The sequence below is a fragment of the Bufo bufo genome, chromosome 1 (genome assembly GCF_905171765.1).
Source record: "Bufo bufo chromosome 1, aBufBuf1.1, whole genome shotgun sequence".
NCBI classification, from domain to species: Eukaryota; Metazoa; Chordata; class Amphibia; order Anura; family Bufonidae; genus Bufo; species Bufo bufo.
In genome coordinates this window covers 233,517,427-233,534,250 of record NC_053389.1, presented here as the reverse complement: position 1 = coordinate 233,534,250, position 16,824 = coordinate 233,517,427, and the positions used below count along the sequence as shown (strand labels likewise).

The window sequence follows — 16,824 nt, the reverse complement described above, 5'->3', positions numbered from 1 at the left end:
GGTGGAGTATTCTGCTCTGTATGTTGCGCTCACCTTCTGAGAGATCATATTGCAGATTTCAGGCAGGAATTCTTCACTCAGTATTTTATAAAGATGGCGATCCTTATACGAAGTCTTGTCACGGATGCTCTCTGTCACCTCTCGCCATTCCTGCTCCGTCTGGCAAAGGAGACCCCAAGATCCCTCCCCAGGAGAACTAGCTAAGGAAACAGACCAGGGGACGACCAAGAAACAATGCAAAATTCGTTATAGCTCATGATGCAGCACCACCTTCATGACCATAAGAATACCGAACCCCCCCTCCCTCCCCCACCCTTAGAGGAGATTCACATGATTGTATGTATTTTGCGGGTCTGCAAAACCTGGATGATATCCATGTTGCATACAATTTTTCTAAGGACCCATGTCTTCAGTGGGTCTGTGAACCGGATTTTGCAGCCAAGTATAGGACATGGTCTATCTTTTGCGGAACGGACACGGAAAGCACAAGGATGTCTTTAATATGCTTTCCGCATTTATATGTCCGTTCTGTGAAAGCTAGACCATGTCCTATTCTTGGCATCAAATGCAGACCACGAAGCCATTGAAGTCAATGGGTCCGCATAGAAAAATAAATAAATAAAAAATTTTTCAACACAGACGTGATCTGTATTTTGCAGATTGCCAAACACATCCGGACATGTGAATGTACCCTTATAGGGGAACTCAACCAAAACTGCCAACTCTATTAAGTGGCTCTAAATCTTCAATTCATCCCTCTAACCCATCCTGCCCTAATACTTCTCACACTGGGCTCTATACAATATTCCTAAACTGATGTGTCTATGTAAAAACACCAACTGCAGCGCTCACCTGTGAGCTCTCTGAGAGGCACGGAAAGAAGTCCCAGACACGACCATGTGAGTATTTCAAAAATAAAAAGTAGAATCCAGCTTCCCATAAGACAAAAAGCTTAATTTCCTTGTATAAAAATATCCAGACATCATATACAAAAACTTTGTCTACGCGTTTCAGACCTTAGAAATAGCGGTCCTTTATCATGACATAAATAAAGCTTTTTCTTTTATGGGAAGCTGGATTCTACTTTTTCTAAACTGATGTGTCTGTACTTCAGACTGGTACATTGTAGCAAAGTATCAAGGACATAAAAGGACAGAGGTTTGTAGCAAACCCTCAGCTGAGAAGAGAAGTATTAGGGTCCCGCTACACTGGTCACACGATGTGTCCCACCTAGGTTAGCAGAGTAGTGGTGATCCCACAGAAATTAATGGGATCACCACTACTCTGCTATCCTGGCTGCGACACGTCATGTGCGAACAGTGTCGCCACGTATCTTAAAATTTGTAGAGTTACCAGATTAACGGACGTCTCTAGTATTAACACAAGACATGCCTTATGTCTCTTACCGTTCTCATTCTTCAATCCTTCAACTGTTGGTAGCTTTAATTCTAATTTCTCACTGTCAAAAAAAAAAAAAAGGATTAAAAAAATCCCCCCACTGATATATACTGTACGTGCTGCAGACAAATAGGCATCAGCCACTGCACAATTTTTTATTTTTTTTAGGGAGTCATTTGTTTGCCCCATGGGTCACACACACCTGATAACAGTTTCCTCCAGCAATTTCTTCTTCTTTGGAGGTCGTCCTCTCTTTCTCACTGGCTTTTCTGGCTCTGCAGCTGCTCTGATATCAGAAGAAAAATTTAATTAAAGGGAACCCGTCACCATGAAAATGGAGTGTTATCTGCATGCGGCATATAGAGCAGGAGCAGCTGGGCAGATTAATATACAGTTGTATTGGAAAAGATTCAGTATAACTTGTATTTTATTCATCTAAATTCCTGCTCATTCTTGGCTTTGAAGTAAGGCTCCATTCAGACGTCCGTATGAATGGTCCGGATCTGTTCCGCAATTATTCATTTCCAATGGGGCCAGAAAAGATGCGGACAGCATACAGTGTGCTGTCCGCATCGGCACTTCCAGTCCGCGGCTCCGCAAAAAAATAGAACTTGTCCTATTCTTGTCTGCAATAGCGGACAAGAATAGGCATTTTTTATTATAGTGCCAGCCATGTGCACATGGCCGGCGTCAGTGTTTTGCGGATCCGCAAAACACTTACGGACGTGTGAATGGACCCTAAAGGAGGCGGTCCTATCAGGGATTGACAGCTATCTGTATTTGCAGTTTTATAGAGAGAGGACTGCCTCCCTGACTTCAAAGCCAAGAATGAGCATAGATATAAGAGGATTAATTACAAATTTTACCGAATCTTTTCCCACAAAAATATACATAAATTTGCTTATCTTCTCCTGTTCTACAACTCAGACACCATGTTCAACGTGACAGGCTCAATTAACCACCTCAGCCCCCAGTGCTTAAACACCCTGAAAGACCAGGCCACTTTTTACACTTCTGACCTACACTACTTTCACCGTTTATTGCTCGGTCATGCAACTTACCACCCAAATGAATTTTACCTCCTTTTCTTCTCACTAATAGAGCTTTCATTTGGTGGTGAAATCCGAAAGGTGCTCTTTGGAATATGGGCCCCTTTGCCCACCTAGGCTGCAAAAAAGTGTCACACATCTGGTATCTCCGTACTCAGGAGAAGTTGGGGAATGTGTTTTGGGGTGTCATTTTACATATATCCAAAACACATTACCCAACTTCTCCTGAGTACGGCGATACCAGATGTGTGACACTTTTTTGCAGCCTAGATGCGCAAAGGTGCCCAAATTCCTTTTAGGAGGGCATTTTTAGACATTTGGATACCAGACTTCTTCTCACGCTTTGGGGCCCCTAGAATGCCAGGGCAGTATAAATACCCCACATGTGACCCCATTTTGGAAAGAAGACACCCCAAGGTATTCAATGAGGGGCATGGCGAGTTCATAGAAATTTTTTTTTTTTGGCACAAGTTAGCGGAAATTGATATTTTTTATTTTTTTCTCACAAAGTCTCCTGTTCCGCTAACTTGGGACAAAAATTTCAATCTTTCATGGACTCAATATGCCCCTCACGGAATACCTGGGGGTGTCTTCTTTCCGAAATGGGGTCACATGTGGGGTATTTATACTGCCCTGGCATTCTAGGGGCCCTAAAGCGTGAGAAGAAGTCTGGAATATAAATGTCTAAAAAATTTTACGCATTTGGATTCCGTGAGGGGTATGGTGAGTTCATGTGAGATTTAATTTTTTGACACAAGTTAGTGGAATATGAGACTTTGTAAGAAAAAAAAAAATAATAATTCCGCTAACTTGGGCCAAAAAAATGTCTGAATGGAGCCTTACAGAGGGTGATCAATGACAGGGGGGTGATCAATGACAGGGGGGGTGATCAATGACAGGGGGGGTGATCAATGACAGGGGGGGTGATCAATGACAGGGGGGGTGATCAATGACAGGGGGGGGTGATCAGAGAGTCTATATGGGGTGATCACCCCCCTGTCATTGATCACCCCCCCTGTAAGGCTCCATTCAGATGTCCGTATGTGTTTTGCGGATCCGATCCATGTATCCGTGGATCCGTAAAAATCATACGGACATCTGAATGCAGCATGACAGGGGGGGGGGGGGGGATCAATGACAGGGGGGTGATCAGGGAGTCTATATGGGGTGATCACCACCCCCTGGAAGGCTCCAGGGAGACGCCTGTATGTGTTTTGCGGATCCGATCCATCTATCAGTGGATCCGTAAAAATCATGCGGACATCTGAATGGAGCTTTACAGGGGGATGATCAATGACAGGGGTGAAATCAATGACACGGGGGTGATCAGGGAGTCTATATGGGGTGATCAGGGGCTAATAAGTGACGGGGGGGGGGGGGGGGGTAGTGTAGTGTAGTGGTGCTTGGTGCTACTTTACTGAGCTACCTGTGTCCTCTGGTGGTCGATCCAAACAAAGGGGACTACCAGAGGACCAGGTAGCAGGTATATTAGACGCTGTTATCAAAACAGCGTCTAATATACCTGTTAGGGGTTAAAAAAAACACATCTCCAGCCTGCCAGCGAACGATCGCCGCTGGCAGGCTGTACATCCACTCTCTTACCTTCCGTTCCTGTGAGCGCGCGCGCCGTGTGCGCGCGTTCACAGGAAATCTCGCGTCTCGCGAGATGACGCGTATATGCGTGACTGTGCGCAGCGCTGCCACCTCCGGAACGCGATCCTGCGTTAGGCGGTCCGGAGGTGGTTAAAAAAAACAAAAAAAAAAAAACACTTTTTTAAAAAGCTATCAAATTACTACACTGCTCAAAAAAATAAAGGGAACACAAAAATAACATCCTAGATCTGAATTAATTAAATATTCTTCTGAAATACTTTGTTCTTTACGTGGTTGAATGTGCTGACAACAAAATCACACAAATTAAAAAATGGAAATCAAATTTTTCAACCCATGGAGGTCTGGATTTGGAGTCACACTCAAAATTAAAGTGGAAAAACACACTACAGGCTGATCCAACTTTGATGTAATGTCCTTAAAACAAGTCAAAATGAGGCTCAGTAGTGTGTGTGTGGCCTCCACGTGCCTGTATGACCTCCCTACAATGCCTGTGCATGCTCCTGATGAGGTGGCAGACGGTCTCCTGAGGGATCTCCTCCCAGACCTGGACTAAAGCATCTGCCAACTCCTGGACAGTCTGTGGTGAAACGTGACGTTGGTGGATAGAGCGAGACATGATGTCCCAGATGTGCTCAATTGGATTCAGGTCTGGGGAACGGGCGGGCCAGTCCATAGCATCAATGCTTTCGTCTTGCAGGAACTGCTGACACACTCCAGCCACATGAGTTCTAGCATTGTCTTGCATTAGGAGGAACCCAGGGCCAACCGCACCAGCATATGGTCTCACAAGGGGTCTGAGGATCTTTGGAGGGCTGTGCGGCCCTCCAAAGAAATGCAACCCCACACCATTACTGACCCAATGCCAAACCGGTCATGCTGGAGGATGTTGCAGGCAGCAGAACGTTCTCCACGGCGTCTCAAGACTCTGTCACATGTGCTCAGTGTGAACCTGCTTTCATCTGTGAAGAGCACAGGGCGCAAGTGGCGAATTTGCCAATCTTGGTGTTCTCTGGCAAATGCCAAATGTCCTGCACGGTGTTGGGCTGTAAGCACAACCCCCACCTGTGGACGTCGGGCCCTCATATCACCCTCATGGAGTCTATTTTTGACCGTTTGAGCAGACATATGCACATTTGTGGCCTGCTGGAGGTAGCGGGCCTGCTGCTGGGTTGTTGCCCTCCTACGGCCTCATCCACGTCTCCTGATGTACTGGCCTGTCTCCTGGTAGCGCCTCCATGCTCTGGACACTACGCTGACAGACACAGCAAACCTTCTTGCCACAGCTCGCATTGATGTACCATCCTGGATAAGCTGCACTACCTGAGCCACTTGTGTGGGTTGTAGACTCCGTCTCATGCTACCACTAGAGTGAAAGCACCGCCAGCATTCAAAAGTGACCAAAACATCAGCCAGGAAGCATAGGAACTGAAAAGTGGTCTGTGGTCACCACCCGCAGAACCACTCCTTTATTGGGGGTGTCTTGCTAATTGCCTATAATTTCCACCTGTTGTCTATCCTATTTGCACAACAGCATGTGAAATTGATTGTCACTCAGTGTTGCTTCCTAAGTGGGCAGTTTGATTTCACAGAAGTGTGATTGACTTGGAGTTACATTGTGTTGTTTAAGTGTTCCCTTTATTTTTTTGAGCAGTGTATAATGTTCCACCTGGGGAAACAGTCAGCAAACTTGTAGAAAGACATTCCTATATTCTATAATTCAGTGGGCAGTTAGTTTTTAACTATATGACTGTATTGTAAAACAAATCTCCAGTGCAAGCCGGGAATGCTTGAAGACTTCAGCTCTGAAGCCTGAAGAACAGTATGTGTAGTTCTGGAGTATAGTACATGATGTAACTCAGTATCAGTACACAGTAAGTAATGTATATATACACACACACACACACACACACATTACTCCACCAGCAAAATAGTGAATGCAGCTCTGGAGTATAATACAGGATGTAACTCAGGATCAGTACAGGATAAGTAATGTATATACACAGTGACTCCACCAGCAGAATTGTGAGTGCAGCCCTGGAGTATAATACAGGATGAAAAGCTGGACTTACATGGGCCAAGAGAGTGGCCAATTGTTGGGAAGCACAAGGGATCGCTACTGCGAGAATCATGGTTTCTGAGCAGCAGATCGCTTTTTAGACCACACAATCTGCTGCCCAAAAACTATGATCGGTGGTGCCTGCATAAACGAAAGGATCAGTGGCACATTTACATGGCCAGATTGTTGGGAAAAAACATTCGCAATTCGCAGGAACGGTCGTTCCCGATAATCTGCGTGATTTTAGGGCCATGTAAATGCACCTCAATTCAGGATCAGTACAGGATAAGTAATATAATGTATGTACACAGTGACTCCACCAGCAGAATAGTGAGTGCAGCTCTGGAGTATAATACAGGATGTAACTCGGGATTAGTACAGGGTAAGGCTGGGTTCACACCTGAGCGTACTCTGTATGCGCTTTTTACAGGCGTTTTTAATCGGGCGTTTACATACGCATGAGGAAACAAGCAAACGCCCATTGTCGCGCGTTCCCGCAAAGTCTATGTGCGGGAACGCGCGACAATACGCCCCAAAGAAGCTCCTGTACTTTTTGGGGCATAGGGCGTTTTACAGCGCGTTCATGCGGTGAGAACCATGCCCATAGGGAATCATTGGTTTTTGCCTGTTGAGCGTTTTACAGCGCGTAGGAACGCGCTGTAAAACGCTCAGGTGTGAACCCAGCCTAAGGCTAGTTTCACACTTGCGGCAGGACGGATCCGACATGCTGTTCACCATGTCGGATCCGTCCTGCGGCTGTTTCGCCGTGCCCCCGGGCCGCCGCTCCGTCCCCATTGACTATAATGGGGATGGGGGTAGAGCTCCGGCGCAGCACGGCGGTGCACGGAGAAAGCCGCCGGACTAAAAAACCTGACATGCAGTAATTTTAGTCCGGCGGCCTTAAGCCGTGCCCCGCCGTGCTGCGCCGGAGCTCCGCCCCCGTCCCCATTATAGTCAATGGGGACGGAGCGGCGGCTTGGGGGCACGGCGAAACAGCCGCAGGACGGATCCGACATGGTGAACAGCATGTCGGATCCGTCCTGCCGCAAGTGTGAAAGTACCCTAAGTAATGTATGTACACAGTGACTATTTAGATAGTACATTGTAAAATTGGATTAAAATGTGAACACAAGAGAATTGAGCTGTGTAAAGAGGATCTATAATGCCTGTAGTCCTTACTCTTCCAGTGCCCGCTGTCTCTTCTCCCAGGATGGTTCTTCTTTGTAGAGCCTGGTCCCATAGAAATACCAGTACAAGTTCCCCAAGGAGTCTTCTCCTAGCGGCTCCACGCGCAGGCTGTCCCCATCCAGACCCTGATAATAAGATACTAATTATGGTGGTTTTGTACAGTTTAGATTATGAGCTGAAGGGGGATAAAAGGATTCAAACCTTAAGGAGGTCAAAGACGTCATCTGCATCGAGCCTGTAGTCGCACAGACGGTGCAGGATTTCCAGCCTTGTGCAGAGTGGCAGCTGGTGGTAACTGGCCCCCTTGAGTGGGTTGGGCTTCCCTTCTTCAAGTTCCCAACGGTAGCTAATGATATCCTCCAGGTATATGTGGAAGGTCTGAGGCCTGGCAGAGTGACAGAAGAAGTCATGAGGATGAGGAGCAAGTATGAAAAGAAACAAGCACCCAGAGGAGTGAGAAAGAAGGGAACATTGTGTCACGTTAAAAAAAAAGTCTGTCGGTCGATTCCCCACTGCACTTACGTGATGTCATGTCGCTGATAGCAGCCCTGCAAGAGACAGGCCAGGAGCTCGCTGAGGAACTCCACATCATCTCGATACAATGCATCTTCCAATTCCTGCAGAAACAAAGAAAGAAAGAAAAAGAAAAAATAAAAAAAAAGTTACCGGACCGTCAGCGCTACATAAGCGCCCTCCTTTATCAGCCACCAATCCTATCTCACAATCTAATCCATTGCTCTGCTTAAGTTTGATCTATTCATGGACCATAAAGATCAAGATGAGCAGAGATATCTAACCTACACCCCCAGACCAGGTAGGAAAACATGGGATTGTGAGAGACCACCAACAAAATTGCAACCAATTTATTTATTTTTTACATCGCTGCTTGCTGTCAGTGAAATGGAACCCATGAGCTAAAAACTCAAAGACCAAATACTCTTCACTGCTGAGGGTTTGTTACCATTGTATCCCATCCAGACAATCCTCTGTGAGGTAAAGACATAAAATTTGTTAGAATGTACCAGTGCAGATGAAATTTATCGGTCTGGGCTGTTTAGCACATAGAGGATTTTTTTTGGACTGGATACAACTGTAGTGAACCCTGAGCTGGGAGACTTCCCATTCACTGACAGCAAGCATCAATCTAAAACATGCTAAACTTTTCATAAGACGGTGAATAAACCGTATTTATGGAAGGCTGCTAAATAAATTTGATCAAAAGAAAAACTCGTCTGCAGCCTTGTATGCACTGGATATGAGCAAAGTATTCAAAAACTTGATTTGGCTGCTTTGCCGAATTTTACAAAAGAAAAATTCTCTTTATGACGAATTACTTAGTCACGAAGCGCATATCTTTGTAAGTAGTGGGTACAATGACAGGGAGCGGCAATTGCTCCGCCCACCATAATTGTACCCCTCAGATGCCGCATTCATAGCTGATCGTGGCATCATACATACCTCCTCAGTTTGTTCGCAAAGAGACGACCATCACCATCTTGATTGAAGATCTAGCGCGAAATCTCACGCGCCCCGTGGTGACGTCATACATTACAGTGCACAGGATTTCGTACGAGATCTTCAATCAAGATGCCGGTGTGCTCTTTGCGCTCAAACAGAGGAGACGTTTATTTGTTTTTTTTGTACCGTCATTCTTGGAAAATCGCTACCACAAAGCACAGTGAAATTCGCCTTTGCTGCGAATCGATTTTTCCCTAAAATTCACTCAACACTACCAATCAGCTGCTGCACTGGATCAGACTGTACCTAGAACTGCGGGCACAATAGGCTTGAGATGAGCACAGGGCTCTGTAGCATTTAAGGGGTTAAAAGTCCCAGCTGTCACTGCAACTACACAGAGTCCTCTTACTTCTGCTGTTGTGACTTTAGACAGACAGGCTGGCAGCAGGGGAGGGGTGGGGGACATTTGATGGACCCCCGCCCTACCATTATGCATGCACATGCAGAAGCCCCTCACGCAGCAGAATTAAACAAACACGCAATGAAAAGAAAGAGCTGATAGAAGAAAAGGCCATTAAGAGCAGCCCTGGGCCCTGCCGAGCACTGGAGCCGTACAGAGTCTTCCTGGGGTGAGGCAGACAATGGACAAGAGACAGGAGAGAAGGGGATCTCACTCCAACACCAACGTCAGACGTTGACACAACAGGTCATTAGTGACATCGCTCAAGACTGTAAGCCCCTGCCCCTTAAATCAGTCCGCTCTGCAGCACAGAGGCACAAGTGTCTGCCCATCTGTCACCAAATCCTACAGCCAGGCCGGAGAATTAGGGGGTGCAACGATCGAGGCGCCTGCAAACTTCACGCACAGACTAAAAGGCGAATATATGGATAAAGAGAGGAGAATACTTGAAGGAGTAGGACCTGGCTGGGGTAGCAGCAGAATATATTAGAGAACTGCAAACATGCGCCCAAAAAGAAGAAAAATGTATCACACCTCAGCGTAAGGCCTCTTTCACACGAACGTGTGTCCCCCGTGGCCATGCTGCAAACCGCAAATTGCGGTCTGCAATGCACGGGCATCGACTGTGGGCCAGCCGCATGTGGATTGCGAGACCATTCACTTGAATGGGTTCCGCGATCCCTCTGTTCCGCAAAAAGATAGAATAAGTTCTATCTTTTTGCGGAACGGAACCCCACAGAAGCACTCCGTAGTGCTTCCGTTCTGCATCTCCGGATTTGCGGACCCATTCAAGTGAATGGGTCTGCATCCGTGATGCGGAATGCACACGACTGGTGCCCTGTTTCTTCTGTGGACCCACTATATGCGGGCCACAATATGGCCACGGGGGACACATGGTCAAGTGAAAGAGGCCTTAGTCTAGAGTAGGGGGACTGGACCACGCTGTCCTCACTATGAAATAGCACCATCAGTGAGGGTAGCTATATACACATGACGTGGCAGCGCTCCACCTGACTGTACCTTCAAGGGAGACCTCCAGAAGAGCCACGACTGCCTGCTGCTTATCAGAGAAGCAGGACCAACTAGTGTAAGGCCAGCAGGTATGCAATTACCCCCGAATAGTGCAAGGCCAGTTTCACACGAGTGTGTTCAGTCCAGGAAACACACTCTGTATAATGGCTGCATTTCCTGGACTGACAGCTAGTGTTGAGCGAAGCGAGCTTTGGATGCTACATCCGAGGTCGCTTAATTCAAAACGTCGGATTAATGCTGTACGGAGATCTCCGTGCAGCATTAAGATGTACGGGCACTGATGAGCTGAAGTCAGTTTTTCGCAAAGTCGTGCGAGACTTCGTTGAATAACTTCGGTAGTTGTTCTTTAAAGTGGAAAACAAACTTAAAATTTGGAACCGAACTCAGCTTCAGCTCAGAGGTACCAGTTGGAACCAAAGCCGGGTTCAGTTCCAAGTTTTAAAGTGGTTTTCCACTTTGTTGAATAACTTTGTTAGTTGATCTTTAAAGTCTCACGCCTTCGCGAATACGGACTTTGGCTCATTGGAGGCTGTGCATTTTAATACTGTACGGAGACATATCCGAAGTTTTGAACAAAGCGACTTCGGATGCAACATTGGAAGCTCGTTTCACTCAACACTACTGACAACTGCTCCTCTGACCCAAACTCACAGCATCATAATGACTTCAGGTACTATTACACTAGCAGATGTCCTACAGATAACGATAAATGATCGAAGATGTAGCGACAAAACTTTAGCTTCATTATACGTATCGATAATTGTCCGTACCTGCGATTGTCCCTCATTCGCTTTTTAATAGTTAATTTTTATTACATGTAAAGATGGTGGACAGATACTTGGTCAAGAGGTTGGTCTTCAGGTAGAATAAAAGGTTTGACAATGGATGAAGTCATGGTGATGGGTGTACACCACTTGATAACCACCTACTGTACGTTGCATTCCCCATCCGGTAACGTATTTCCATTTCAAGATGGGGGGAGAAGTAAATTTCAAAGACACACCTATTGCCACTGCCCCAAGCCATGCAGTGGATTGTTCGCGACTAGACGACTACATACTATACGACAGGCGATAATTGTATAGCATGCAGAAAGATCACGATGGACGAGAAAGAAGCGATTTATCGCTCAGCTTTCAATCGTTCATACTTATTACATCACACGATTCTCGGCCATTTTCACGAGAATCGGTACAATAGTCGCTCCATGTAATAGTACCTTTAAAGGGGTTATCCAATATCATACCTTTAAGATACTGTGAGCTCCTGCCTGAGCCCAGGTTTACTGTACTGTACTCAGGGTATTATCTTAGCACAGTACAGAAGACCTGCGGTCAGGCAGGAACTAACAGCATCATAAACTATTACAATGCAGAGAGCTCGGGTCAGAGGAGCAGCGTGCCTTAGATTTGACTCGAGAGTTTAATCCCACATCATTTTCCTACAATATTGAGCAAATTAGAGCAAGAAATGCAATGGCCTAAATTTACTATTCCTATAGATGGGGTAAGCTTAGACAGACGGTCTAGACCTGCAGCAGATTTATCACAGGGGCTCAGGCTGGATGATGGACACTCTGGAATGAATGGGGTCGCAGAGCAGCTTGCAGGTTTGCTGCAATCACAACATGCGAATTGCAAAAAAAATTTAAATCCAGCAGTGTTGGATTTTTGTGATTTGAGTGGCACAGTCACAGCAAACATGCGAGTCGCACTGCTGCCCCATTCATTCCTATGTCAGCCGCTCACACTGCGATACTTGGGAGCAAAATCGCTGTGTAGCTGTACCATTAGGCTACACCCTTTGCTAGGGTAGTTGCAGATAATGGGGGTCATTTACATACAATGCCAGTCTTTGATTCCCCCCTGCGCTGCCAAAGGATGCGCATCATTTATAATAAGGCCTTGGTCTCATCCTCAATTAGGCGCATCTACAGCGGTCCATGCGCCTGGAGTAATTATATATTAAAATACTCCACTCCCTAAGTAGAGTAGTTTTTCACCAACATTTACAAGTTTTTCCAGTAATTAGTAAATTTGCAGGGGCCAATATTCCAGCCCCCATGGCAAGGACGGCGTAAAAAGTCACAAAACCTTTTTATGACAAAAACTGGCATAGGAATATGGCACAGTTTGGTCCAATTTATTTAGGTGCGCTCACATGTGACTGCAACATATGATCTCACCCTCATAGGGCAAAAGCTCATTTACAGATGTATCCAGGAATGAAAGCCTGCAGAGATCCTAACAGTGGTGAGGAATGAAATGTAATTAAATGTGAAGGGCTAATTCACATCTCACGGTTTACAAGTTTTGTTTGGGGTTTTTTTACTGGAGGAAAAAACAAAAACTAAAATGTTTGGATTTTGCACAACAGTGGTGTTCCTTTTCTTTTTTTCTTCCTGAAAATTGCAGCTAAAAGATGCAACAAAATCACAAAATGTGAATCGGAAGGTAAATGGGCACCAGGCGGCCAGACTGCACTGCCGTGGAGTTGGCTGGACAATAGCCTATGGCTCTCACTGACACCGTGATTTGTGCTGGTGTTGACCACTATTCTGGTGAACTGGAGGGGGGTGTTTAGCATGTAGACTGTCCTGTATGGGAATTTACGTCACATTTTTCCATTCACCCTCCACATCCCCCTTTCCACACTGATGTCCTGCTGAACTTTTCACCTGGCCAAAGCCTGCTTCCCAGAAACCCTCCAGCCTTTCAGATGCTTGATTCAAAGCCTCTCCATATATACAAGTAGTGCTGTGATCCCTATACCTTAGAGCTCATGCACACGACCGTAGTTTTTGTCCGCATCCGATCTGCATTTTTTGCGGATCACACATGGGCCCATTCACCTCAATGGGGCCGCAAAAGATGTGGATGGCACACGCAAGTCCGTTCCGCGGCCCTGCAAAAATAATAGAACATGACTGCAAGCTCTTGTCCATTATCCGTGTTTTGTGGAACGCAAAACCGGCTACGACCCTGTGCATGAGCCCTTATACAGCCTCACACAACATCAGGGCCCTTACTGATCATTTGTGACATATTTTTATGTTATAGAGGAGCCTTTGGATGTGCCCATTCTCTCTGCAGCCTCTATGGCTAAGCCCCTGCACTCATCAAATTGAATCCTCTTGATGAAAGCCCATTTACACCGCCTGAGGATCGGGTCAATCAGGAATGAATGTTCAGCCAACCACTTGTTCCCAATAATGGGCTCATGCACACGACTGTATGTTTGGCCCACATCCGATCCGCATTTTTTGCAGGTCGAATGCGAATCCATTCAAGTTCCGCGTCCCCACAAAAAAAAAAGATAAAAAATGTTCTATTCTTGGCCGTTTGAGGACAAGGATAGGACATGTCTACATAAGCTAAAATAAATAAATAAATAAATAAATAAATAAATAAATAAATAAATGGGAGGCATGAACTTGGCCGGGATCCACAATTTGAGGACTGCAAAACACCTAAAAGGGTTTTGCCATCACATACAATGGGGGCATTTTGCTAGGATATGCCCCCATTGTCTGATAGAGCGAAGCAGGGGAAATGAATGTAGGGCGCACTGCGCATGCGCAACCACCCTCCATCGATTTCGATGGGGACACCGCTATTTCCGTCTGCTCCATAGAAATGAATGGGAGCTGGGGCTGCACATGCGCTCCCATTCACTTGTATAGGAGCAACTGGGAGTATCGCTTGGTGGTGGACGGACCCTGGGAAACCCGGGGTCCTCCAGCCATAGCCCTCCCTGCTCCATTCTCCTTGTAGGTGCGGGTCGCAGAGGTGGGACCAGCACCTATCAGGCAATGGGGGCATATCCTAGCGATATGCCCCCATTGTATGTGATGGGAATACCCCTTTAAAGGCCCTATGCATGAGTCTTTATTCTGACTGCTAGATTTGGAGTCGGGAAGGACTTTCTTTTCCCCCAAGACCTCTTTCACACGTTCGATATGGATTGTTTCAGGATCTGTTCAGGGAAAAACAGATGGTTTTGCACTCGAGTTTAATCAGTTTTGGCTGCGATTGCGTTCTGTGTGGTTTTTTTCCCCCTGTCCAGATTGCATACGTTTTTCATGTGCATAAAAAAAAAAAAATAATAATAATAAAAAAATAAAAAAATAATAATAACCATCTACATCTTCAAGCTACCATCAGTGAAGAATGCATCGCATCCAGATAGATTCCGGTTTTCACATAAGCCCCGTTCACATCTACGGGGCCAGAGATGAAAAACGCACAATATAGAACATGCTGCGTTTTATCCTGAACACAGAGATGAAACATAAAAAATGTCGCTCGTGTCCACAGAACCACTGAAATGAATGGGTCAGGATTCAGTCCGGATGCTATGCGCTTGCTACACGTATTACATCCAGACGGAAAACTCGCTCGTGTGAGAGCCCTAAGGCCTCTTTCACACGAGCGTGTCCGGAGAAGGTACCCAATTGCAGTCAGTTTTGACTGCGATTGCGTCCCGTTGTTCAGTTTTGATCGCGCGGGTGCAATGCGTTTTGCATGCACGTGATAAAAAACTGAATGTGGTACCCAGACCCGAACTTCTTCACAGAAGTTCAGGTTTGGGTTCAAGGTTGTGTAGATTGTATTATTTTCCCTTATAATATGGTTATAAGGGAGAATAATATCATTCTGAATATAGAATGCTTAGTACAATAGGGCTGGAGAGGTTAAAAAATAAAATTAAAATAATTTAACTCCCCTTAATCCACTTGTTCGCGCAGCCGGCATCTCTTCTGTCTTCTTTGAGGAATAGGACCTTTGATGACGTCACTGCGCTCATCACATGGTCCATCACATGATATTTTACCATGGTGATGGATCATGTGACAGACCATGTGATGAACGTAGTGACGTCATCAAAGGTCCTATTCCTCACAGAACAAGGACAGAAGAGATGCTGGCTGCGCGAACAAGTGGATTAAGGCGAGTTAAATTATTATTTCTTTATTTTTTTTAACCCCTCCAGCCCTATTGTACTATGCATTCTGTATTCAGAATGCTATTATTTTCCCTTATAACCATGTTATAAGGGAAAATAATAAAGATCGGGTCCCCCATCCCAATCGTCTCCTAGCAACTGTGCGTGAAAATCGCACCGCATCCGCACTTGCTTGCGATTTTCACGCAGCCCCATTTACTTCTATGGGGCCTGCGTTGCGTGAAAAACGCATAAAATAGAGCTTGCTGAGATTTTCACGCAACGCACAAGTGATGCGTGAAACTCACCACTCATGTGCACAGCCCCATAGAAATGAATGGGTCCGGATTCAGTGCGGGTGCAATGCGTTCAACTCACGCATTGCACCCGCGTGGAAAATTCGCCCGTGTGAAAGGAGCCTAAGGGTTTTTGTCCTTCCTCTGAATCAACCTTGCCAATAAACTGAACTGGAAGTAAGTCTCTCTGCTTGTTTGTCGGGTGTTCGCTTCCTTCATGCAGCACCTAAAATAGTCAATTATTACTCAAATCACTGCAAAAAATGCACCATAATGATACGCAACTGACAATACTAGCTAATTCCTCAGCCCGATGTTAAAAGCTGAGAATTTTGCCAATAACTTCCAGTCAGGAACATAGTGGAGCCCTTCATGCACCACGGGCAGTTGAGTGGTAGGACCCCATGCGTGCTGAGACACTGTGACGTGGTGAATGAGGGGCTCCGCATCCGCATTTCCAGTGCGTGCCGCCGATCTTCCGGTCCGCGGCTCCTGAAAACAAATAGAACATGTCCTATTCTTGTCCGCAATTGCGGACAAGAATAGGCAGTTCTTTGGGGGTGCCGGCAGGGTGTATTCCGGATCCGCAATGCACTACGGACGTGTGAATGGACCCTAATATGACAGCGGTAATGCAGTGAAATTAACCCCTTGAAAAGTCAACAAACACCCTCACAACCTAGTGCAACCCACCTTCAGATATTGCACACTACGGCAATACTGGTTTTTCAAGGGATATACACAGAATATCTGCAATAACTGGAATGATTTTCCCACATAAAAACCATTAAAAGAAAAAAAATATAATAATAATAATAATAATAATATAGAACTTTCCATTCCCAAAACCAATCATTTTAGTAATGTACAGAACCAACACAAATATGGATTTAATGTGTAATAATTGGCATGATCACACAATTATTAAATAAATAAAATCATTTTATTAGCAATTACAGTATAAACATGATTGGCACAACACAATTAAGTTAAAAACATTTAAAATTCATAAGGTTGGTTGGTGGTCCAGGAGTGGAAAAATCCAATAAAGTGCAAGTGCATGGACAGGTCGGAAATTGCTAGTTACCAAAGATCCAATGGAAATGCATGTGATATAGAAAGTATATGAATAGTAATGACCTTGATAGTAAATTAAGATTAAAGAAAAAAATAAGTCTACCAAAATCAATACAAAGATGTTGTGAACAAAAATAATAATGTATAGGGTACACAGCATACTGACCAATAGTAAGACCCACAACAGCAAAATTAAGACCACCAACCCACTTAATTTTGGTCTTAATTTTGCTGTTGTGGGACTTGCTAAAT

General features: G+C 45.3%; 1 protein-coding gene across 1 annotated transcript in view; it reads right to left on the bottom strand.

Moving 5' to 3' along the window:
• The window catches only part of LOC121001380 (cat eye syndrome critical region protein 2), a 57,389-nt gene that overhangs the window by 30,066 nt on the left and 10,499 nt on the right, over nucleotides 1-16,824 (bottom strand). The window contains exons 2-7 of the mRNA XM_040432455.1: nucleotides 7,828-7,922; nucleotides 7,507-7,690; nucleotides 7,297-7,430; nucleotides 1,601-1,684; nucleotides 1,407-1,459; nucleotides 34-200 (exon numbers count right to left, since the gene is read on the bottom strand). Coding sequence (XP_040288389.1) covers nucleotides 34-200; nucleotides 1,407-1,459; nucleotides 1,601-1,684; nucleotides 7,297-7,430; nucleotides 7,507-7,690; nucleotides 7,828-7,922 — 717 coding nt within the window. The remainder of the gene's footprint in view (nucleotides 1-33; nucleotides 201-1,406; nucleotides 1,460-1,600; nucleotides 1,685-7,296; nucleotides 7,431-7,506; nucleotides 7,691-7,827; nucleotides 7,923-16,824) is intronic.